At 48.4% G+C, this 23,763-nt stretch overlaps 1 protein-coding gene across 2 annotated transcripts; it reads left to right on the top strand.

The window, feature by feature from the left end:
- The first annotated feature begins 272 nt into the window (after positions 1-272).
- UTP14A (UTP14A small subunit processome component) lies at positions 273-19,246 on the top strand. Of its 2 annotated transcripts, none has more exons than XM_033849162.2 (15): positions 273-397; positions 1,452-1,530; positions 2,692-2,762; positions 3,254-3,318; positions 5,414-5,556; positions 5,862-6,017; positions 11,196-11,315; positions 11,414-11,508; positions 12,119-12,242; positions 12,325-12,402; positions 13,042-13,432; positions 15,208-15,614; positions 16,385-16,575; positions 16,705-16,804; positions 18,811-19,246. In XM_033849162.2, exons 1-15 carry the CDS (start codon positions 372-374, stop codon positions 19,081-19,083), a joined length of 2,319 nt encoding a protein of 772 aa, XP_033705053.1. In that variant the 5' UTR covers positions 273-371; the 3' UTR covers positions 19,084-19,246. The 2 variants fall into 2 exon arrangements, with proteins under 2 accessions (XP_033705053.1, XP_033705054.1); XM_033849163.2 differs by having other exon boundaries at positions 357-397; positions 1,455-1,530.
- Positions 19,247-23,763: the final 4,517 nt, after the last annotated feature.

The raw sequence follows: 23,763 nt of genomic DNA, 5'->3' as shown, positions 1-23,763 counted from the left end.
TGTCGATCACGGACAGACGCAGGAAGCTCTGCCCGGTTGCCAACAGCGCAGCACCCTCCCGCTAAGCTCACCCACCTGCGCCGCGAGGGAACCCGGAGGGCCGGGAGGACGGACGCTGGCGCGCCAGAGGGCTGAGGGGCGGGTGGGGTAAGCAAAGCGTCGTCCGCTGACAAGCTTTTATCTCCAGTCTCCCGCTTCCCAGCGGAACCCTCCCGAAGCGGCTCCAGTTTCTCGCACGCCTCGGGGCGGGCCGGAAGTGACGCACCTTGTCGCGCGTGATTGGCGGAAGCAGAAATTGCTTTGCGGCCGGCACGGAAACTGCTTTCCTTTCGGCTTCCGCTCCGGGCCCATGTGAGATCCAGGCTGGTGAGATGAGCTCGAGTCGGGCTGCGGAGAGGTGAGGCGTAGCGGAGGGGAAGAGGGGTCTGGGTTTCGTTGTGGGTCGGGTTCCCGGGCTTTTGAGAAATGGAGTCCGCCTTTTAGCTGGCGTCGGTTGTTCCCCTCCCAAGACTTCGCCATTCGTTACTATTTCCATGATCCATCCTTTAAAGCCCTTTTAATTTAATTTAATTCGCTCCCTCCACTTCCCGGCTTTTTAGTCTCATCCCTGTTGGTCCTGATGCGGCCTGTCCCTCTCCAGCTAAGTTAACGTGTTGCACTTTCCTCATCACGTGACTCCTTTTTCTGCAGCTGCTGGGGAGCATTTCAACCCTCTGCGCAGACAGTGACTGCGTTATAAAGTCCTCTTATCTTGGAAACCTTTGCTCATTGGAGTCATCCACAACATTTTCTGTGGCGTTTCATGCCTGCCGCCGGGGGAACTAAATATAATCTGTTTAGTAATGGGTACCTAGCAGAGTTTGACATATACCATTAGATAATGGTAGACTCTATAATTTGTTTCTGGGTACCAGTCTCCTAAGTTAAGCACCTACTTTGCCAAGCAAGCTCCAGCTGCTTTCTTCCAATTCCCCGTTTCCCTATTCCTGAGAACAAATGATCAAGATGTCACTTTTAAGTAAGCTTGCACCTTTACAGGTATCTTCCACGTGGAGGATTTAGAAATGTTGATTGTGATATTGCCTTGCCTCAAGGGCTAGCAACAGCGTCTTCTGCCACCTTACCTAGGGTCTGACATTTTTACAGCCTACCAGAGGTCAGTGGGAAATGGAGTGCCAATCAGTCACTGAAGAGTGTTAGATCTTTTTCATTTTCATGCAGTTCTGTATGGGTATTACTAACCAGTGCTCACCTCTTGCAGGTGATGCCTGCCTTATGCAGTCTAAATTTTACGTCTTGACAAATTTCCAAAGATGCTCACACTGCTTGGTTTGCACCTCTTCCAGGGGATAGGACTGTTCTGTACTAAGAACTGCAGTTATGTTTTAGAGATCATTTCAACATAAGAAAAATTGTTTCAAGTGATAATATTTCTCTTTTATCTCCTTTAGCAGCCTTCTGGCTTTAAACCAACAGGAGGAACTAGAGGATTTGCCAAGAGAGTACCCCTTGAGCACCAGTGAAGATGAGGTGGGTGACACCCACTAAACCGCCTTCTCCAATTTCCCTTCTGCCTCAAAATTAGGGTAGATGCCACATTTCCTGGAAAGAAAAGGGGTGACAACATTGTTTATACTTGCTCAGGTCTCACAAATAAATTAGTTACAGGTTTCCACCACTACCCAAATTAGAGTGTTCCTACGAAACTTTTCATGAGCTAAAATGGCATAAAGCAAAGAAGCTATTACCTTAGGACACATCTTGCTAATGGAAACACAAAATAAATCAAGATAAAGCATAGATGCTCATAGACAGTTCAAAGCTATGGCAGCTTGATGCTGAGATGCTAAGTGTAGTTTCCAGGGAAGGGGCTTGGTGGTGCCACTCTGAGTATGTGCTGCCTCTATAACAACTCACTGCAAAACAAATGCTAGACGCTATTTTCATTTTAAGGCTTTTTGTTTGTTTTTGTAAAAGCAAAAATCCTCTTCAGATTTTGTTCAGTTAGCAAAAGCAGGTACTAATGTAGGTCTTTTGTGAAAGTGAAGCGGTGTAAAGCAAAGCAAACTTTCAAAAGGCAGAGAATACCTGTATTTAGTGTTTCATGTATATGATATTGTATTAAGTGCTATGGGAATTCCAAGATCGTATATAAGATACACTGTCCTCAGGTTGCTTAAGTTGAGTATATAAGACCAAAACACATGGTATTATATGATTTCCCTATTTCCCAAGTTTGGATTTCCATAGAGGGTTATTTGATTATCCGACTGAAATATACATATGCATAATTAAGCTGGGTCTCCAACAGCTGCTATAGGAATTCCAGCTCTTTATTCTCTTGACAAAACTACTTAAATTGGTTTTATTATGTCAGTTTCTGTGTCAGATCACACTATATATTCTATACAGAAACATTTTTCTCATGGCACTTTTCTTCTCAAAACAAGTTAAGACAGAGGCATGGCATTAGCTCCTGGTTACTAAGGCTCTATGTTCCTTACAGTGAGGGAGTTTGGCTTATTGAAGCATTTCTTTCCATTTGAGCTGGAATGCCTGCACGCCAGACCTCATCTGATTCACCAGTTCTCCACTGACCAAAAGAATGAGAGATTTTACATGGGCCTCAATTGCCATACTGTCTTTTCCCTCCCCTCATCATTCTGATGGTTTTTCCTTTTCTGTTTCCAGGGGGACAGTGATGGAGAAAGAAAGCATCAAAAGCTTCTGGAAGCAATCAGTTCACTTGATGGAAAGAATAGGTAACATTCCCTTCGATTTGGACAGGTTATAACTAGCTGATTCCATGAGACTTATCTGCAGCTAACATTTATTGAGTGCCTAAGACAATGAAGATACAATTGTCAGAGCATGTACTTTGGAGACTGTAGGCAAGTTTTTTATCCTCTCTGCATGTCAGTTTCTTCAACTAGAAAATAAGATTGACACGTCCCAAAGTCACTCAGCTCATAAGTGACAGATCTAGTATTCAAATCCAGATATGTTTGAATTCAAGTCCAATACCTTTTTCATTATGCCTACCTTGCATTGCCTTGTGTTTTTGAGGGGCTGAGCCTACATTAAGAGATGGTTAGACTACCATGTCCAGCTTAGGAACAGATTTCCTGGTTGCTTTATGACAAAACCTGATTCTAGAATAGAAATGAAACCAAAGCATTGTTTGAAGAGAGAAGTGTTTGTTCCCCAGAAAAATGTATCCATTCTTTCTGTATTCTGTTTTGCTTAATTTCAGGCGGAAATTGGCTGAGAGATCTGAGGCTAGTCTGAAGGTGTCAGAGTTCAGTGTCAGTTCTGAAGGTAAGTTAACCAAAGGAAACTATCTGCATGGAATTTGTGGAGTTCCAAAAGCATAATGGTCACTTTCCAGCGTTTGTTTTTTTTGTGTGTGTGTGGTATGCAGGCCTCTCACTGTTGTGGACTCTCCCGTTGCGGAGCACAGGCTCAGCGGCCATGGCTCATGGGCCCAGCCGCTCCACGGCATGTGGGACCCTCCCAGACCGGGGGCACGAACCCGTGTCCCCTGCATCGGCAGGTGGACTCTCAACCACTGCGCCACCAGGGAAGCCCCCAGCTGTTTTTGATGTGGTTAATGAATCATACCATAAACACTACCGTGCGAGGGGGTGAAGAAGGGTAGTCAGATGCTCTTGAATTTCTTCCATTTCTAGAAGAAAGCCAAAAGGCCACAGTCAGGATCTCCCACTGAGCTTGATGAGCTACTTCTAGGATAGAGGGATGTGAATGAAGACAGCTGCCTCTCACGAGCTTAGTCATGTCCCTGATTTCATTTTTATTTGAGTTCTCACAGTGCATTGAGTTCGGACAGGCAGATAATCTCTCCTCTACTGCTGGAGCTCAGAGAAGTCAAGTTACCTACTCAAGGACCTTCACCCAGTACAGTGTTTCTCAAACTTTTTTCTTTATTGCTCCCCTGAGGAGCCTTTTTAGGCATTTCTTTTCCTCACTTCCTCCCTCCCTCCTCGCCTACTCTGCCACCAAGAATAAGATTTTCTTAGGTAAGGCTGAGCTTTGGAGGGACACAAAACTAATACAGTCAGCCCTCTGTAACTGTGGGTTCTACATCTGTGGGTTCAACCAATGTGGATTGAAACTTTAAAATTCAAAATATTCCAAAAAGCAAAACTTGAGTTTATCCCGCATACCAGCAACTATTTATATCGAATTTACTTTGTATTAGGTATTATAAGTAATCTAGAGATGATTTAAAATATACGGGAAGATGTGTATGGGTTACGTGCAAATATCAGTGCTGTGCCATTTTATACAAAGGACTTGAGCATCCTTGGATTTCTGTATTCTTGGTGGGTCCTGGAACCAGTCCCCTGTACATGGATGCCAAGGGATGGCTGTATCTAAGTGTTTTTTTTTTTTTTTTACCCCTGCCCACCGAAGAACCAGTTTTTACCCCTGGGTGGGGGAATGATATCACCCCGATTGAGAATATATGATCTAGTAAGTGGCAGTGTTTTAACTTGATTTTATCTTGATAACAAGTCTAGATGCCAAATCTTTTCCACCATATTCACAGCTTATGCAGCTTGAATGACTTATGTGCTTCTAGTAACCATTAACATAACCTCCCAGAACTGGTAACAATATATTCTTCCAAGCTTATCCATTCAGCAAATACTTACCGTGCCTCTACCATATATCAGTTTCTGGGACTACAGTTAGGAATAAGTCGCAACTTCGTGGAGCTTACATTCTAGTGCAGGGAGACAATAAGCGAATTACAACAGGATGATGCAGTCAAGTGATGTAAGTGGCTGCTTTCGGTTGGCTGGGCATGAAAAGCCTCTGAAGAGGCAAAATTTAAGCTGAGATCTGAATAACAAGAAAAGTCACCATGCAAAGATAGGGAGCAGTATTCCAGGCGAGGGGGCAGCTAGCGCAAATGCGCTAAGGAAGATATACGTTCAGCATGTTTGAAGAAGAGGAAGAAGGCCAGTGCGGCTGGAGCATTCTCCATCTGTGGATGACATGAGGTTGGAGAGACAGACAGGGACCAAAGTATAATGGGGAGCCATTGGAGGATTTTCAGCAGGATCATGACGTGCTACGATTTACATTTTCAAAACACTCTGGCTGCTGTGTGAAGAATGAATTGAAGTGGGGCAAGACTGGAAGCAGAAAGACCAGGAGAAAAGCAAATGACTGTTTTAAATAGTTTTCTGTCTTCCACCTTCCAACACGTTTGGGAATGTAGGAAGGCAGTGGCGTCACTCTGGCTAGTGACTGAAGTAAGAGGACTATTCCTGCTTCCCTGCACACCTGCCTGTCCGCCAGCATTTTCTACTGAGGTCTCTCCCTATGTGATGTTGAGGTTTTGCCTCACTTCTCAGTCTGACCAGAAAGTTTGTCCTTTCTGCAGGATCAGGAGAAAAGCTGGTCCTTTCAGATCTGCTTGAGCCTGTTAAAACTTCATCCTCATTGGCTGCTGTGAAAAAGCAGCTGAATAGAGTCAAATCGAAGAAGACTGTGGAGTTACCCCTTCACAGAGAAGAGATTGAGCGGGTGAGTCAAAGAAAATGTGGTCCATTAAGGGGGAGAAATTGAACTGACAAGGAAAAATAGCGTAAGAAGAGAAGGGGGGATGGCCTGAAAAATGGGAGGAAGGAAAGTTGTGGTTGCCTCACCCTGGAAAAGATTAAAACTGATCTCAGGGGAAGCTTAGTCCTGAGAAGTAAGCAAGAGCTAATCTCTAGCATCCTGATTTCTTTCTTAAACTAAGAAACATGGCCTCTTAGTTTCCTGCTGGTCCTTTGAGTTTGATGCTTAATTTCATGGCTCTTTCTTTCTGTGTGCTTTGCCTGTTTCAGATCCACAGAGAAGTGGCATTCAATAAAACCTCACAAGTCCTCTCCAAATGGGATCCCGTCGTGCAGAAGAACCGGCAAGCAGAGCAGCTGGTTTTTCCCCTGAGCAAGCAGCAGTCCATCTTTGCTCCCATCGAACATGTGGTCAGTGGCTGGAAGGTAAGTGCAACACGAGGATAGCACACCTTGGAAGGTGAGATTGCACCGCGTGGACATTGCAGAGCCTGCAGTTGGTCTTGTTGGACACCTTAAGCCGAAATGGTAGCTGCAGTCATTTTAGTTGAGCGGTCAAAATGGGAGGGGGCGGGGGAGCAAGATTCGTAGCCAGTTGCCATAGCTCTGTCATCGCCCTTCCTCAGCTTCCTCAGCTTGGATTGTCCACTGCATGGTTATTTGCATGTGTTTGTGTGACCACATCTGATTGCCAATAGAGAAGGAACATAATGATGTTTTCTTTTTCACACACTGGATTTTTTTAAAAAAGCTTTTAAAGCCAACATTCTGACCTTGGGACGATCAGGAACCTGGCAGCATTAATGATGCCTTAGGAGGAATATATGAGCAGCAGAACCAAAGTTTGCTTGAAAAGGAATACCATATTAAAATATAGCAGATTGCTGATAATGACTAGAAGTCTAGCAAGTAACTCATTATGACTGAGCTGCAGAAAATAAAAAAGGTATTTTAGCACTGGGTTTCCCAAACAATGATCTCTGGCAGATGCTTCATCCGTCTGAAGTAAAAGGACAACTGTGAGTATGCTGGTGTAAGGTTGCCAGCTCTTTTTTATTATGAGGTTATTCTTTCCACTTTAATGGTGTTGAAATAGCTTTTCCTTTACAAAATGATGGTGGTAGTAAATGATGGGGTTGGGGGTGGAACGGTAGTTATGCCATTGGCAAAATTAAAAGTTAGTAATCCTGTGTCAGTCCCTAAAGTTTCAATTTTTAGTCTGAACAACTTCAGAACAGCTAGCCTTTCTTTTCCAATACACCATGGGTTATGCAGTCTATAATGTGGTGTTCTGTCTTTAGTAGAAAAATAGTCCAAAACATCAGTGCCCAAACCATGGATAGATGGCTTCTCTGCTTTCTATAAATCCGAAAATGGTGTCCTATGTGTCAGGAAGTTGAGGTAATTAAAGATCATCAAAGTAAACATGGCTTGCCGCCATAGCTAGAAATTGAGCAAGTCATTGCTCATTACGGGGATAAGCTCTGTTTCGGATACTGTTGTTGAAGTCACCACCATTCGCTTTCTAGGATTCTTCCTTTTCCACATGAAAAAGAGACCAGGTTTAAAGTGTGGCTGCAGGATGGAAGGGAGACTTTAGGGGGAAAAAATTGAGGTAATACAATTTGCAGGATTCAAAAATAAGTATAGAAAATACATAGAGAAAAGTCTGACCCCACCCTTGTCCCCCCATCTGTTCATTTTTACCTCCATACTCACCCAGAGATCACCACTTTTTTATACGTTTTTTGTTGTTGTTAACTTAAGAGTTTTATGGATATATTTATGTTTACCTCATTTTTTTAATCAGAAAAGTAGTAGTACTACTACACGCTGTTCTGCACCTTGCTTTTTCCAGATGCTGGTATGACCTTAGAGATGGCAGGTCAAAGCCGAGTTGGTCATTAAAGATGAGAAGCGGGGGGGGCGGGTTGCACTGAGAATGGCGTAGCCTCTGATCTCCAGGAACTCCCTGTGCGAGACAGAGTGGGGCCCAGATGCTGTACACAAACCTGCTGTACCATTCATTCTAAGGTTCATCTTTTTTTTTTTTTTTTTTTTTTTTTTTTGCGGTACGCGGGCCTCTCACTGTTGTGGCCTCTCCCGTTGCGGAGCAACGTCTCCGGACGCGCAGGCTCAGCGGCCATGGCTCAGTGGCCATGGCTCACGGGCCCAGCCGCTCCACGGCATGTGGGGTCTTCCCAGACCGGGGCACGAACCCGTGTCCCCTGCATCGGCAGGCGGGCTCTCAACCACTGCACCACCAGGGAAGCCCTAAGGTTCATCTTTGAGAAATTACACCAACATGGCACAGAGAAGTCAGGGGGTCCTTTGTGGCTGGCAGTGCCTTAGAGGGCAAAGCCCAAGGACTAGCAATATACTAGTATTTCTGGAAATTAAGAATCCAAAATGTCTGCACTTGTAGTTTTGGTCCAGTTTCCTAAAATTCCGTTTGACTCTAGCTGAGACGAATTAAAGGGGATAACGTGTGAGAAAGCATTTGTAAACTGTAAAGTGCTAGAAATGATGTGAGGTAACTTCCCACCACTCCCTCCTTCCCTCCACTGGCAACCGACACTAGCATTTCCCAAAGTGTTCTCCTCAAAACCTTCTTTTCTCAGTATGCCCTGGGAGTGGGACTGGGTGGGGTGTTTGGTAGGGTTCCGTTGCTAGAAAATGCCACATGCCCCTACTGGAGATTGGCGGTCCACGGTGTATGCTAGACTTTTTTTTTAAATAAATTTATTTATTTATTTTTATTTTTGGCTGTTGTGTGTCTTCGTTGCTGCGCACGAGCTTTCTCTAGTTGTGGCAAGCAGGGGCTACTCTTCGTTGCAGTGCACGGGCTTCTCATTGTGGTGGCCTCTCGTTGTGGAGCACGGGCTCTAGGCGCGCAGGCTTCAGTAGTTGTGTCATGCGGGCTCAGTAGTTGTGGCTCACGGACTCTAGAGCACATGCTCAGTAGTTGTGGCACACGGGCTTAGTTGCTCCGTGGCATGTGGGATCTTCCTGGGCCAGGGCTCGAACCCATGTCCCCTGCACTGGCTGGTAGATTCATAACCACTGCGCCACCAGGGAAGCCCCTACGCTAGCCTTTTAAAGGCTATGAAAAGATAGTAAAGAAACCCCTATGATTTACTCTAACCCAGGTAGGACAGGCTGATTTTATTAAAAATCGAACACATTGAATTTTAAACTTTTAAAAAATGAAGTAAATCTTGTCAGCTGCTGAGGAACATGCTTTGGGAAGAGCTGGTCTCCATTCTCTCACCTTCTTCCCCTACTGCCTTCCTGCAACTTCTCTCAGAAGGTGTTAGCAAGGGGCCTCCCAGTAGCCAGATCCCAAGTCCTCTGCGTCTTCAGCCTATTTGACGCTATTAACACATCATGTGGTTAAAACTTCTCCCTTGGCTTCTGTGACGTAGTCCTGCTGTTGTTTTCTTGTCTGTTTGTTTTGCTTTTTATCTGACTCTCCTTAGTCCTTTTTATTCTTGCTCTGTAAACATGGTACAGATCACTCTCAACTCCTTCTGAGTTCCAGACCCATGTTCCATATGACTAGCAGGCCTCACCTGGCTCTCCCCTGTGCACCTAAACTTCTCAACAACAAAGAAAGCCTGGCATTTTCCTTCCCCAGACCCTGAAGCTCTATACCACGACCTTCATGCTATAACTCAGTCAATGGCATAACTCCTTCTCCCCTCAACTGCCAGCACCCCCAGCCCATGCAGGGGGTCTAGTCCTGTAGTTCTGTCTCTGTAATAACTCTCACATCCCTGGTTCCTCCTCATTTTCATTTGACACCTTCCATAGAACCCCTTACACAATCACCAGGATTTTGTCTCCAAAACACAAAACCGATTATCACTTTCCTGCTTAAAATCCTTCAAAAGGCTCTACACTTACCGAATGAGACAGAAGTGCCGGCATCTTAGCTACACTGGACAGTGCATTGTTCCCTGACATACCTTTGCTTTCCCTAGGTCTGTGTTTTTGCTTATACTCATCTCTCCATTTGGCTTTTTCCACCTCCTTGTAGAATTGTGCTTATGCCTCAAAGCCTAATTCAAAAAGTCTCTTCCTGGGGCTTCCCTGGTGGCGCAGTGGTTGAGAGTCCACCTGCCGATGCAGGGGACACGGGTTCGTGCCCCAGTCCGGGAAGATCCCACATGCCGCAAAGCGGCTGGGCCCGTGAGCCATGGCCGCTGAGCCTGCGCGTCCGGAGCCTGTTCTCCGCAACCGGAGAGGCCGCAACAGTGAGAGGCCCGCCTACCGCAAAAAAAAAAGTCTCTTCATTCCCCGAGCTGCCCCACCTCCTAATCAGAATTAATTGTTCCTTCCTCTGTGATTACTCCTGTGGTCTAATATTTAACCCATTATGTTGTTAGTGGTGCATATGTCTCTTTCCTCTGAAAGGCTATGAGCTCTATGAGGACAGGAACTATCTTAATTGTGTATTCGTAGCACCCTGCACAAGTGCCTGGAATGTAGCTGCAATCAATAAATGTTTGTAAATTGAATTGAATTGGAGGGAGATTACAACATTGTAATATAAATCACTTTGTAGCCTGTGATTGATTACTACTGCAAATACTAAAAATGGAAGAACATGCACCTTTACTATTCAGTAGGTTTATGGTTAGATCAATAGTGCCGTGTAACGTGTGATGATGTGTGTTTATGCATTTGTCCAGATACTTGTAAGTTTTAACACTGACCGTGATGTATATGGTCGTTGAAGAAAACCACATAAAATACGTGCATGAGGTTTGAAACTGGCTCTTGCCCCAGGCTGTCTTTGTGCCTTGCCAAAGTGGACCATGACACGATCAGCCTGATTATTTTAGCCATCCTCACAATATCAGTCAAGCAGCAGATGGGGTCTTTTGTTGACATGTAAAGTCACTGGTTCACAGTCCATTCATTTCATCAGCGTAGACACCACCTAGTATGCAAAGTTAACTGGCAACTGAGGAGTTGGAGCCAAAGTTAGAAACTGATGAGAGTTAAATTTGAACTGTCAGGAAGCAGGCTAATTACCTGAAGGTCTTATTGTTAAAGGCAGTGTCTTTTTGTGCTCATCTTAAGACCTAACCTCCCCTTTTCTCTAGAAGTATTCTTAAAAGGAGGCTGATATGGATCTGAGGTCCCTAACTTTATGTTAAGAGTATTGTGCTTCAAATATACATAACAATACAGGGACCGTTTTGTTTTGCAACTCTTAAGACTGACAATTTGGTACTGCTGTTCCTCTCTCCTGCCAGCATTGACCTTAAGGGCATCCTGCTTTGATTCTTAAGAGGATGGTATTGTTTTACATACATTGGTAATCTGAACACAGAGTGATCCCCCCCCCCTCCCGTAATATTAGAGAGTAGCCTCGGAGTCCCCTTGCTGAAGTTGTCTTAAATCAGAATAAAAGTTAAGGCTTTATCTACACAGCTGAACAGCGAGCCTGGAACCCCCTTCTCTTGCTGTAACAGTCAGTCCTATCCAGTTCGTGATTCCAATTATAATGTCATAGAGTATATGGCCATAGGATTGTAAAGAGGGAGACTCTAGGAGCATGATTTAAGACTTAGAGTGTTCTGTTACCTCCTTAAGGCAAGAACTCCCCTGGAGCAGGAGATTTTTAATCTCCTCCATAAGAACAAGCAGCCAGTGACGGACCCTTTACTGACTCCCATGGAAAAGGCCTCTCTCAAAGCCATGAGCCTGGAAGAGGTAAGTGTGCTAGGCCCTTTGATCCACCCAGACATGCTCTCTTTCTCCCAGCATTTGCCATCAAACCCAGGGGTCACTGTAAATGTCATTCATTATAGGTGAAGATGCGCCGAGCAGAGCTTCAAAGGGCCCGGGCCCTGCAGTCCTACTATGAGGCCAGGGCTCGAAGAGAGAAGAAAATCAAAAGCAAAAAGTAAGGAGGCCCCTGTGTACCGGCCTTGGGTTCCATGGAAGAAAGTGACGAGGAAGAATCACGAGTCCTTAGGAGAGAACCTTGCCCATGGCGGCTGGGGTCATGTAGGAGAGGTCCCAAAGAGTAGTGACTAGCCTCTTTCTTTTTCAAACCAACCTCAGAGAGTTTTGCCTCCTTCAGTAGTACCTGCTCCTGTGGCTTTGGCTTTCCGTCTTGGTTTTGCTAAAAAGAGGACTGTTCAATTACTTTCTCTCCCTTCCAGGGCATCACAGAGTGGTTCTGCCGAATGAGCTCTTGAGTTCTACAGCTGTGGAGGCCAGTAGGGCTTCCTTCCTGCCTTTTTGCCTCTTTGGATCCTATTCTGCTCTTCCCTTGCGTTCTAGAAGCAGAGGGGACTCTTTGCTCTGCAGAGGTCTGCCCTTGGGGGCTGCAGGGACTGAGAGTCCCGCGGGGCGTGGCATGTCTCGAGCCGGCTCCCTGCAGCCAGCTAGCTCTGTGATGTCCTTTCCATTCCCCCACATAGGGAAACCCCTTGTGTGGCGGGGCACTCGTGTGTGGCGCCAGTGGTTCAGCTAAATCTCTTCCCCCATACCCCTCTCTCATCCTATAGGTATCACAAACTTCTGAAGAAAGGAAAGGCCAAGCAAGCCCTAAAAGAGTTCGAGAAGCTGCGGAAGGTCAATCCTGCTGCAGCATTGGAAGAACTGGAAAAACTCGAAAAGGCCAGAATGATGGTGAGGCTGCCTCTGGCCTCCAACCCTTGAACCAGCTTTCCCCGGAAAGCAATAAGGATCTCACTCTGCCCTTTCTTTCCAGGAGCGAATGAGCCTTAAGCACCAGAACAGTGGGAAATGGGCAAAGTCAAAGGCAGTTATGGCCAAATACGACCTGGAGGTAAGAGACCATCAGGGTGAGAGACCATCCAGGCTCGCTGTTCAGCTGTGTAGGTAAAGCCTTAACTTTTATTCTGATTTAAGACAACTTCAGCAAGGGGACTCTGAGGCTACTCTCTAATATAACCGGGGGGATCACTCTGTTCACATTACTGATATATGTAAAACAATACCATTCTCTTAAGAATCAGAGATGGAATTGGAGGAAAGAAAGGAAAATCCATAAGGATGCTAGCAGAAGCAGAGTTGGGAAAGAGCCATGAGGATGCTTGGAAAACCAGGACTCTAAAAAGGCATCAGAAAATCTCTAAGGCAGAGAGGAAAATGACCGGGAACAAGGTGGAAAGGGAGAGATGAAAGGGAAGCAGCATTGAAGGCAAGTCCAGTTAAAGGGGAGAGGAGTTGTGTGGTTTTTTTTTTAAAACCTTGTTTCACATGTTGATTCCTTGAGGACAAAGAATTTGTCTTCTGTTTTATTCCATAGCTGTTAACACAGTGGTGTATGTGCAGTTTGAACAGTAGGTACCAGTAAGAAATACTTAAGTCAGATTGAGAGGAGGCAGCTCTAAGAAATGGACCAAGAAAGGTGTTACTGTGGTCACTAATGACAAGGTGCTCGTGCCGTGACCCTTTCCTCCAGGCTCGCCAGGCTATGCAGGAACAATTGGCCAGGAACAAAGAGCTGATGCAGAAGATCCAGGTGGCCTCCGAGAGTGCGGAAGAGGAGGGAGGTGTGGAGGAAGAGGGTGAACCCTTTGTCCCTGACGTGGTGAATGAGGTGCAGGTGAAGGCAGACAGACCGAACCCCTGGATGTTCAGGAATCACTCAGGTGACACAAAAGAGGCTGAGGTCCAGGGGGACCCTGAAGAACTTGCAGAGCCTGCAGCCCAGGAGGCTCCTGAAAGTGAGGAAGAAGGACCAGTGGTGGCGGAAGAAATTCTGTTGAAAGAATTTGAGGAAAGGCGATCACTTAGACAAAAGTCTGGGCTCAACCAGATCGCCAAGCCCGTGGGCAGTCAAGAAGCAAAAGGTGAGCAGTGGTGGACCAGAGGGGAGGAGTGCCTAGTGCTGGTGCTCTTGGCAGACTGAGAGGGAAGCCGGGTCCACCCACCTGTGTCACAGAGTGATTAGGCTCTAGGTACTTTCAAGAGAGTGCCCTGGGTCCCTGAAGAGAAAACAGATTTGTCATGACCATTCTCCTTCAAAGGCATTTAATAAGCAGGCATCTGCATGGCTCTAGAGTGTGTGTCCAGTCTTCAGAAAGACAGAAGTACACCATCCTTGAAGGAAGGGCAGGAGTTAACATCACTGGTACCCACAAGCCAGTGAGAAGTACATGTGGTGGACTGGCAAATCTGAAAGTTGTTCACACCCACAGACACAGAGGTGTATTTTGAGACATTATGAAGTGTCTTCAAATCATCGCTGCAGTTGTCTGTCGATATGTTGATATGGGGTGTGATTTTCTTGATAGGAATGAATGACTTCACAAGGTACAGGGTAAATTAGAATTGTTACGCCATGCTCAGACTCGATTTGCATGTTATATATTAATTAGCAGCCTTAGCACCCTTGAGGCAGGTCAGAGTTCCCATTCTGGGGACAAAGCCTTATAAGCCTGCTTAGGAAACTAACTGCCTTCAGAAATCACCTGAATCTGGACAGATTCTTGGGTCCGATTATATTTCCTAGAGGAATAATGAATGCATTTACACGACAGCAAGTGGCAAAAAAAAAAAAGTTTGTTTTTCGAGCTGTCATTTAGAATGTATTGGAGGACCTTTACTTAGGGTTTTCAGCTAAAGACTTCTGGGATTAATAATTGGCAAGCAGTCGCTTCCGAGAGGATTGTAGAAAGCAGCACCGCAGGCCGAGATGGTTCCTCCCAAGCCCCCTCAAAAGCTGCCCATCTAGTGAAATGTGTAGAACAGTTGGTTGCGGAATGAAAGGTGGATTTGGACTTCCTTGGATGGTAAATAGAATGATCCCAAACCTTTGGGGAAATAGTATCCTAAAATAGTGGGAAGGCATGGACCCCAAACAGAATGAGCAAGGAAAGTTAGTCCTTGAAAATAAACACGCATGTCCTCAGGCCAGATCTAAGTAGCTTCTTCCAGTGGCTTCAAGCCAGAGCTAGAGAGCAGGATGAACTTGGGAATGGAGGCAACTTGAGTCAACGCAAGGGACAGTTTAAAAGCATGTCACGGCTGTGTTTCCCTCGGGGCTCTCAGAGACTAGCAGTATTTGCTCAGATGATGCTCGTGGCTGGAAAGTGTGAGCTACTTGACTCTGCCACAGCAGATTGTGAAATGCTGCTTTAAGGTAAAACAATGCTGGATACAGTTTTTACAAGTAGGAAATTACAGTGTAAATTACAAATTAGAAATCACAGTTTTTTAGCAATTACAAATAATAAATGACAATGAAGTTGAATTTAGAGGCCACTGGCTAAAACAGCTCTTTTAATACAAATTTGGAATTTGGGGTGATCTTCCCAAGCAGAGTTTACGGGGAAATAAGCCACAGCTCCAGTTATACAGTGAGTCATTGGCAAAGCTGGGAATAGGACCCGGACATCTGCTTCCCAACATGCTGCTTTTAACTCCTAAACTCCATTGTCCACGACTTGACAGGTAATGATTAGTGAACTTGCCAGGAGATCCAGCGAATGGCATCTTCTCTTACCCGTTTGTCCCCGTTAGCATGTCTCCCATGGTGCCCAGCGCCCAGCGAGAGGTCAGTAGACGCTTGTTGACAAGGCAGCTCCCACCCTACTTTTCCAACAGCTTTCATTTCTTCCCCCAGATCTTAGCAGCCAGGAGGTGCTGTCTGAATTGAGGGCACTGTCTCAGAAACTCAACAGGGAGAGCCATCAGTCCAGGAAGCAAGAACTGAGTTCAACGAGGACAGTTCTGGCGGTCCAGAGAGAGGAACCTGCCGGGGAGGAAGAGGAGCCTCTGTTGCTGCAGAGGCCGGAGAGAGCACGAACTCTGGATGAACTGGAGGAGCTGGGCAAAGAAGGATGTTTTCAAAACAAGGAGCTTCCCAGAGTTGTGGTAGAAGGGCAGCAGTTGGAGAGGAACCCAAGTAATCATCTTGGTGTCCCCAAGGAGAAGAAAAGGAAGGAGCAAATGATTGATCTCCAGAACCTCCTGACCACAAAATCTCCTTCCATGAAGTCCTTGGCAGTTCCCACGACAGTAGAGGAGTTGGTGAGCAGAGCCAGGGTCGTGGGCCATTGGGGGGTATCAGAGCTGGTGTGGAAAGTGTCCTTCCTCCGCGAGGAATAGAATCAGTGAAGTTCTGTGCTGGGGGCACATGGCGGCAGTTAAGAGGTCTGGAGTAGTATGGGCCCGGCTTGTCCCAGTGACAGTTTCGTAGATGCAAATTTGTGAGTGCCGCTGAGACTCCCTCGCCTTAAATTCTGAGCCACCGAATCCTCCCTGGGGTGACTCTAAAGCCCTCAGAGGAAAGAGGGAGTCACTCAGAGCTCTGACCAGATGCCAGGCAGGACAACTCAAAGGTGAGTCAGTGAGCTGTTGACAATATTTTGCTCTACTCGGTGGGATCTTGAATGATGGGGGGGGGGGGGGCGGGGGAGCGGCTCCCGGATTAAGTCACTGAAACTGCTCAAGTGAGGAGCCCTGGTGCCTGTCTTTTCAGAGATATAAGCTGGAGGACCCCCACATTCTGGCCAGGCCCACTTGGAGCTCCCCCTCCTAACACAGGCCGTTCCTTCCTCTACCCTGCAGTGTCCTTATTGAAAGTTGAAAATTGTGTCATATGATAATGAGCTAGGGATATTTACCCTAGAGAGAAGATTGGAGCTTGATTGGCTGCCGATGGGTTTGTAGTGCAAGACCATCATTGTTCCGCACTTCCCCCTAGGGGGCGCTAAAATGTCACGACCCAGCAGTTGAGCGGTCTTGCCACGAACCTCGGCTCAGGAGGCAAGCTGTAGCTGTTGTTCATTTCTTCCCAGGAAGATGAAGAGAGAGATCAAAGGCAGATGATAAAGGAAGCTTTTGCTGGGGATGATGTCATCAGAGACTTCTTGAAAGAGAAGAGGGAAGCCGTGGAGGCGAGTAAGCCGAAGGATGTGGACCTGACTCTGCCTGGCTGGGGCGAGTGGGGTGGTGTGGGCCTGAAGCCCAGTGCCAAGAAGAGACGCCGGTAAGAACAGGGAAGAAAGCCTGTTAGAAGGGCACCAGGTTCTCCCACTGGACCCTCATGTGTCCTCTCTGCCCTTTTGACTAAGTCCTTAATGCTCTTAGTCAGACGTCCTGCCGTTCTGCTTTCCAGGTTTCTCGTTAAAGCCCCTGAGGGTCCTCCAAGGAAAGACAAGAATTTGCCAAATGTGATTCTCAATGAGAAGCGGAACATCCATGCAGTGGCTCATCAGGTGAGGGATAGAGAGCCTTTAGCAACCTCCTCTTTGCTGCCTGGCTCTCCTGCTTGGGAGGAGCGTTCTGGTGCTCTGTGGTCAAGAGGGATGTGTGATCTTGGCCACAGAATCGGATCTATTTTTCTTTTCACTGGCTCTGAGATGAATAATTCCAAACTGACTCTGCTGTTTTAATTACTGGCTGGGAAAGTTAAAACTTAAAGGATAATCTTTGCAGCAATGGTGAGGCCCCCAAATCTGCATTTTCAGCTAGTACCCCCAGATAATGCTGATGCAAATGGGTCTCAGCAAACTAAGAATTGCCATTCTGCAGGCTTTTGTTTATAGTCCAGGTAATGTTCAGAGGCTATAGGTTTAAGCTGCATCTTAAGAAAAATGAAGATCAACCAGTACTTGTTCAGGACAATGAAAAGATTTAAAATTGTGTCATGTGATAATGAGCTAGGGATGTTTACCCAAGAGAGGAGCAGATTTGAGCATGATCATGGTCTTCCAGTATAATGAAGGCTGTCGTGTGGAAGTCACATAAAGCAGAAGTTAGAGGAAAGGCAGAGTTCAAGGAAAAACTTTCTGCCGGTCAGAAGAGAGAAGGGGTTGCTCTGGGGTTGTAAGCATGTGTAAAAGGGACTTGGGAATGAGACTGGACTCGGTGACCTTTATGTTCCCTTCAGTTCTGAAAGTCTGTGGCCCTGTGATCTGTCCCCAACCGGTTTAATATTGAAATGAGTTGTATTTTTCCTTCTGAAGTGGGGGAGGGCTATCTAATAGGTACAGAAGAGAGGAGAAAATATCATTTCAGTAATACTCTGTTGATCTTATTTTGCTGCATAAATTGAATTGTAATCCCAATTGAGGATATATAACCAGAAAATAGGCAATGAACAAGCAGTTATGGGATAAGAGGGAGAGAAAAGGGGTGCTTCACCGGGCCCGGATTCTAGGCGAAGGGCAGAGTACAGACCTCAATAAAGATCACCTTTCCCTTCCAGGAATCTTAACTATTTGTTTTTTAATACAGTCACAGTAAATTGACAAATAACTTTCCAAGAATCTCCCTTGATTTTCTTCATCTTTTTAATAAGCTATATATACTTCAGGTCCCAGCATGCAATAGAATAAAGCACTTTGAGCCAAAGGGGGAAAAACCTCCCAAGACTGCATATTTTGTGCAGGTGTTTTTTTCTATTCTTTTGCTCTGGGTGACATGCACAGATCTAGCTGTCAACCCCACTAAGACCCTCCCTTAACCTAAAGAATCTGTGTCCTTCACCACCACCAGGACTGCCCGGCAGTACTCAGCTTCTCTTGAGTCTTCCATTGAGTATCTCTAGAGACTACTGATTGTAACTTACCCGTTTTTCTGCTTACATCTTTTTGCTCCTCTTTGGCCATTGGGGAGGTGTTTAAAGATTATTTATATGTCTGAAGGTAGCGCTTTGGTGGAGTGAAGAAGAATCCTGGGCAAGGAAATGAGACTTGGGAAGAGCATGAAGCTAAGTGTAATAGCCTGGTAGAGTTCAGGATTCAGGAGTAAATCTTTGGGTTCCATAAAACATCAATCCTGTGAATCAAGGGGAGGAAAGGAAGGGATTAAGAGCATGAAGAGGGTAGGAGAGTCACAGAGATACACCAATACTCAGATGTGTCTTGCAGTCACAATGTTGTATAGGGAGACCCACTAGGGGCCAGCAACCTGCAGCTCCTGTAGTGTTCCTATAGCTGCAGGGGCCTTGTTGGGATGGTTTTTCAATCCCTAGATTGTTGTGTAAGCCTGGGGTAAGGGAGGTTCTAATCCAAATTAGGCCCCTCTACTCCCATATGCCATCAAGCAGATTGGCACTCCTAAGGTTGGATGGGGGCATGGGGATACCTTAGCCTCTCAGAAGCTTCACTCACTGCAACCATTGTGTAGAACTATGGCCTATGTGCTAAAACTACCTGACCAGGTGCCATCAGAGTTTACAGGCCTGGCTCATGCCACATCACTCTGCCTTCCTTTCTAGGTGCGGATGCTTCCATATCCATTCACACACCATCAGCAATTTGAAAGGACCATTCAGACCCCTATAGGATCTACATGGAACACCCAGAGGTCCTTCCAAAAGCTGACTATGCCCAAGGTTGTCACCAAGCCAGGCCATATCATTAAGCCTATAAAAGCAGAGGATGTGGGCTACCGGTCTTCCTCAAGGTCGGACCTCTCTGTCGTACAGAGAAATCCAAAACGACTCTCCATACGTCACAAAAAACAGCTGAAGAAAAACTCTGTAGATTGAGTTGCTGGAGTAGTGACACCTTGGTGCCTGTAACTGGGAGCCCTGACTGCTCCTCCATTGGTCCGGTTTTACTCCGAGCTGCAGGATCAGTTCCAAAACTGGCTTAGCACACCGTGGGTGTAGTTAAGCCACATTTTAGAAATAAAGGCGTCCTTTTAATCTATTTAACTGGAGTGTGTTCTGTGTTGTTTCCCATTTCCTTCAAGTTAGACAAGACACCTTTGGATGCTCCTCATTGCATTTCTCCAGTCGCACTTGTCAGGGGACCTTATTTTCTTACCAAGGACTATGTTGTCCTAAATTGGACTGGAGGGAAGTTACCCTAGCCTACAACCTTAAATCCATCACGTCGGATATAACCATAAACAACCAGTTTAAAGAGTCAGGGATAGTAATTAAATACTGTATATTCTTAACCTCTGAACCTAGCAGCATTATGCACAAATCATTCAATTGGATTCTGCTCGAGGCTGGTCCTAGGATGGTGCTGAAGCTGGGTTCAGCTTTAAGTCTAACCACTATGGTTTTCTTTTCATGTGTGAGCCTCCCGGCTTACACAGGTTGCTATCTAGAGTAGTTAGCACTTTTACCCTTACTTTACAGATGAGGTAGATGAGCTTTCAGAAGTAAAGCTCTATTCCCTTTACTTCCTAAGCAGGGCCAACTCCTCACCATTGTTTATAGTTTATTCAAGCATTACTTTGCTGCATGGCAGTTTACGTCAGCTTCTCGGCTCTGAGGAACCTGCCTTTCTCTGGATGACAATACGTATCGAGAGGGCCCCTGCAGCCAAGAGTCCTCACAAGGAATTGGAGAAACCCCTCCATTGATTCCGAAAGGACATAGCCACTACTGCACTTCACCTCCTGCCTTGGAGATGGGTCCCCCTACTCTTTTTAGACCAAGATGGGGGTTAATTATTGTGTGTCACAGAACCCTCTGAGAATTTGAAGTTATGAACCCTCCCCAGAAAAATGCACAAACACCTACACCATTTTACATACAGTTTCAGGAGCTTTGCAGACATTTGGAATCCCTGGGCCAAAAGTTCTGCCACTCCACGAATATTCTTTTGCAATGGCCCCCACCAATATGGCCCTCTTTTCTGAGCCCATCACTCTCCAGATCAGTTCCCAAGTGCTTCCACCTCAAAGGTAACTAGTCCCAATGCCTTTATTTTAGAGGCTTAAGATTTCAGTTAGTGACTAAGCAGTGGGACCCTAGACTAACTCCGAAGCCAAAAGCCACGCCATAAATGTCTATAAAATTCCCAGTGGCAGCTGTGGGCCCGGACTACCACTGCTCATCCTCTCAAGAACCTGCCCGGTGCTGGGAAGGGAACTGAATATGTTGATAGTGTTCAGAGCTCAAGAGGTATTTTTAAGTTATCCATTGGTTTGAGATTATCCGCGATCCACTTGCTGGTTGTCACTTTAAGTCAGTAGCCAGTGAGGGGGAATGGTGGACCTCTGCCCACTCCTGCCTCCCTCGAAGAGACCATAACCTTCTATTTCACTCTTTTGAGCACAAAGCTGCCACCTCCGTCCCACCCACACCACCCCCCCAAATCGAAGCACCCAATCAAGTGCCCCCTGTAAACGGCCAATCCCCGTCTACTTTCTCGGGACCCTCTTCAGCTCCGTGTGCTCCCCGCGGCCCAGGAGTGATGCAAACGACCCCATCCTTCAAAGGGGAGGGCAGGCGCTGGAACGTGCTATAAACGACGCCCACTCCCAGCCTTCCAAGCCCCCAAACGGATTCGATTGTTGTTTCGTGGGGCTTTTTTTTTTTTCTTTTCTTCCTCCGAACCTCCGAAGTGTTCTCCCTTCCCATTGGCCGGAGCTGCCCCTTGACGCCACCCTGGCCTTGCTCGCTGATTGGTCCATTCTGGATGTGCCCAAGCCTTTTTCCCAGGGTGTGGCCCCCCCCGCCCCCAACAGGGTTCTGACCCCTGGCTCCTCCCTTCCCCCCCAGCCCCCCTCTCTGTTCCGAATGGTACCGCCCTGGCTCGGCTCCCCCTCGGCCCAGGCCCCTGCCCTTAGGGCCCCCGGACGGGGCGGGGCACGCTGGGGACGGGCAGAGGGCGGTGGTGGCGCCTTCCTGCCGAGCCCGAGGCCGCCCCCGCCACCCTTCTGCAGCCCTCGTAGGTCCCACTTTCCCCTGGGCAGTTTTCGTCCTGCCTTGGTAGCCCCGTCCCGTCTGTGCGGCCCCCACCGTGGTCTTTCGGTCATCCCGATCGGCAGCGTTAAATCCCTGCCCTCAGCGCTCCACACACGCCCATCCGCCTCCACCCTCGGGTTCTTGCAGCACTCCCTCTCCCCGCGTCTGCTCACCCTTCCCCTCCCGAGCCCGCCGAAGCCCCGGCCCGCCTTCCTCGCGGACTGTCCATCCCCAGGATCCCCCTCCCTGTGTGTGGCCCTTCCTCCCAGCGGCCTCCCCTTCGCGGCTTCCCCTCCCCTTCGTGGCCAGCGTGGTGGAGCACTCCCGGCCCACCCCCCTTTCTCCGTACCCCCGCGCTCCCTTCTTATGTTGTCCCTTCACGTCCCTCTCTAAGTCCCTCCCACACCAGCCCCCCCACACCGTACACACATACCCTCCCTCCGAGGCGTCCCCCGGCGCCCCTCCCCTACCCCCGCTTGTCTACGCCCCTCCCACCCACCCCGTCCTTTTGTCTCCTCTTTGGTCTCTAAGTCCCCCGCCCCTCCCTCACTCCCGCCCTCGCTCCCCGCGAGCACGCTCTTATCTTCCCCAGGTCCCGGCGCCCCGCCCCCTGGCCGCGCCCCGCCGGCCCCCTCCCTCCCGCGGCCCCATCTCCGCCCTCGGCGCTCCGCCCTCCCTCCCCGCGGCTCCGGGCCCGCCAGCCCGGCCGACCTCCCTGGTTCCCGGCTCGCTCCTCCCGCCGCCGCCGCCGCCGCCGCCGCCGCCGCCGCTCCCCGACCCACCCCTTCCCGGGTCGGCGGCTCGCTCTCCCGCGCAGTCCCGCCGCACAGACACAAACGCACACACACATGCCTCGCCCGCTCGCCCGCTCAGGCCCTGCGGCGGCCCGGCCCCGCGAGGCGCGCAGCCTGCCCTCGGGGGAGCCCCGGCGTCCCCCGGCCACCAGCACCTCGTGGGCGGGCGCACGGCCCGGGAGCGCGAACCTGGGCCGGGTCGCCCCCTCCCCCGCCTGGCCCTCGACGGCCGCCCGGGACGCAGGCGCCCGTCGGAAGTGTTTGGGGGACGGGCGGGCCACGGCGCCTCCCGCAACCCGGGCCTGGCCGGCGCGCCCTGGGGACACGCTGCGACCCTACCGCATGGGATGACTGTACCCAGAGCTTCCTCCCGGCTCCCGCCCCAAACCTGTGCCACCAGCGCTCAGTGCACAGCAGGGACTAGCGACTAGCGGGATGGGGTGGGAGGGGGACTGTCCCGAAAATACCCTGAGGAAACTTAGATGCGGACCGTGAGGCCCGGAGAGGTGAGGGCCACTGACACGCCCCGACCACCCAAGGAGAAGGGGCGATCCCACGCGGATCGCCTCGGCCCCCGCCTCCCAGTCCCGGGCTGCCCACCTCCCGGGCGCAGAGCTACGTTGCCTCTAGCCCTTTGTATCCACCCCACGCGCGTGGAGGACTGGAATTAAACCTCAGTCCGGGGTGGCAGGCGCGGCTCAAGTGAACAGAAAACCCAGCCACAGGTCAATGGGCACTTTTTTCTAAAACAGTCTGTTCGGTGATGCCCAAATTGACCGCGTTTCCTCGCCTGAACCTCTTCCCCCAAGCCCTCACTCAGTCTTACCTATTTACCCACCAGATTGGAAGCTCTTTGAAGGGGGCCCTGTTTGTCTCTGTGGCTCCCTCAATGGATCCCTTGTGATTGGCGGACAAGTGGATTTATTTGTTAACTGCCCGCCTTTGGGATCTGTGTCATTATCGTGTGACTTAAGGTTGTAAACTCGGGAGGGCCAGGACCGGGTCGGGATTACTAGCTCGTGCCAGGCACAGCATGATGCCCAAAGGGATGGGCCGTCAATGTTTTTTGAGTCTGATGTAGCTAATTATGCAGGAGGCAGATGCCTACCTCCTCCTGGTCCTCAGAACTCCCAGTTCCAGAGCTGGATGTCCTGAGTAAGGAAGAAAATAAGGAGCTGCCTTAGTTCATTCCCAGTCCCAGGCCGACTTCATAGGGCCAGAACCGGCTGCACTCATCAGAACACACTGGGTGGTGTGACTTTCCAGTACTGGGAATGGGTTTGCAGGGAGCCGTAAACTCCCCACTTTAACGCCCATCAGTTTGCAACTGGAGCTGGGAGGAAGGAAGTAGCCAGTTTTTTTCTCCCTGTAAAGCAAACTGTCCCATATAAGGATCAAACCTGAAGCTCCTCATCCATTTACCCCAAGGTCAAGCTGAACCCCACTGTGTCAGAGTAAGGAGGCTACAAACAAACTGGACCCGATCAACAGCAATCAACCCCAGGGAAAGAGGGACAGTGGAAGTGCTCCTTCCTCCCATTTATGGATGCAAGATTGATCCCGTACTTTGCAGCGGTTTATTTGTAACCTGGTCACTTTAGGGTCAGTCCAGCTCCCTGCCCAACTCACACCCCCACCCCCAGTCGGACAGGTCCTCTCTGTCCTTCCTCAGCCCTACACTGTCTTTACCCAAGCCAGCCTGCTCTAAATGGACACGGTCAGTGAT

This window comes from Tursiops truncatus, chromosome X, assembly GCF_011762595.2.
Source record: "Tursiops truncatus isolate mTurTru1 chromosome X, mTurTru1.mat.Y, whole genome shotgun sequence".
Classification (NCBI taxonomy): Eukaryota; Metazoa; Chordata; class Mammalia; order Artiodactyla; family Delphinidae; genus Tursiops; species Tursiops truncatus.
This window is presented reverse-complemented; position numbering and strand designations above follow the sequence as displayed.

What these genes read in the sequence shown, in the direction of transcription:
- UTP14A (XM_033849162.2), top strand. Translation starts at nt 372, where the DNA reads ATGAGCTCGAGTCGGGCTGCGGAGAG. An exon ending in AAGAAAATCAAAAGCAAAAA is followed by an intron (nt 11,509 to 12,118) that starts GTAAGGAGGCCC and finishes CTCATCCTATAG; the next exon opens with GTATCACAAACTTCTGAAGA. An exon ending in CCACGACAGTAGAGGAGTTG is followed by an intron (nt 15,615 to 16,384) that starts GTGAGCAGAGCC and finishes ATTTCTTCCCAG; the next exon opens with GAAGATGAAGAGAGAGATCA.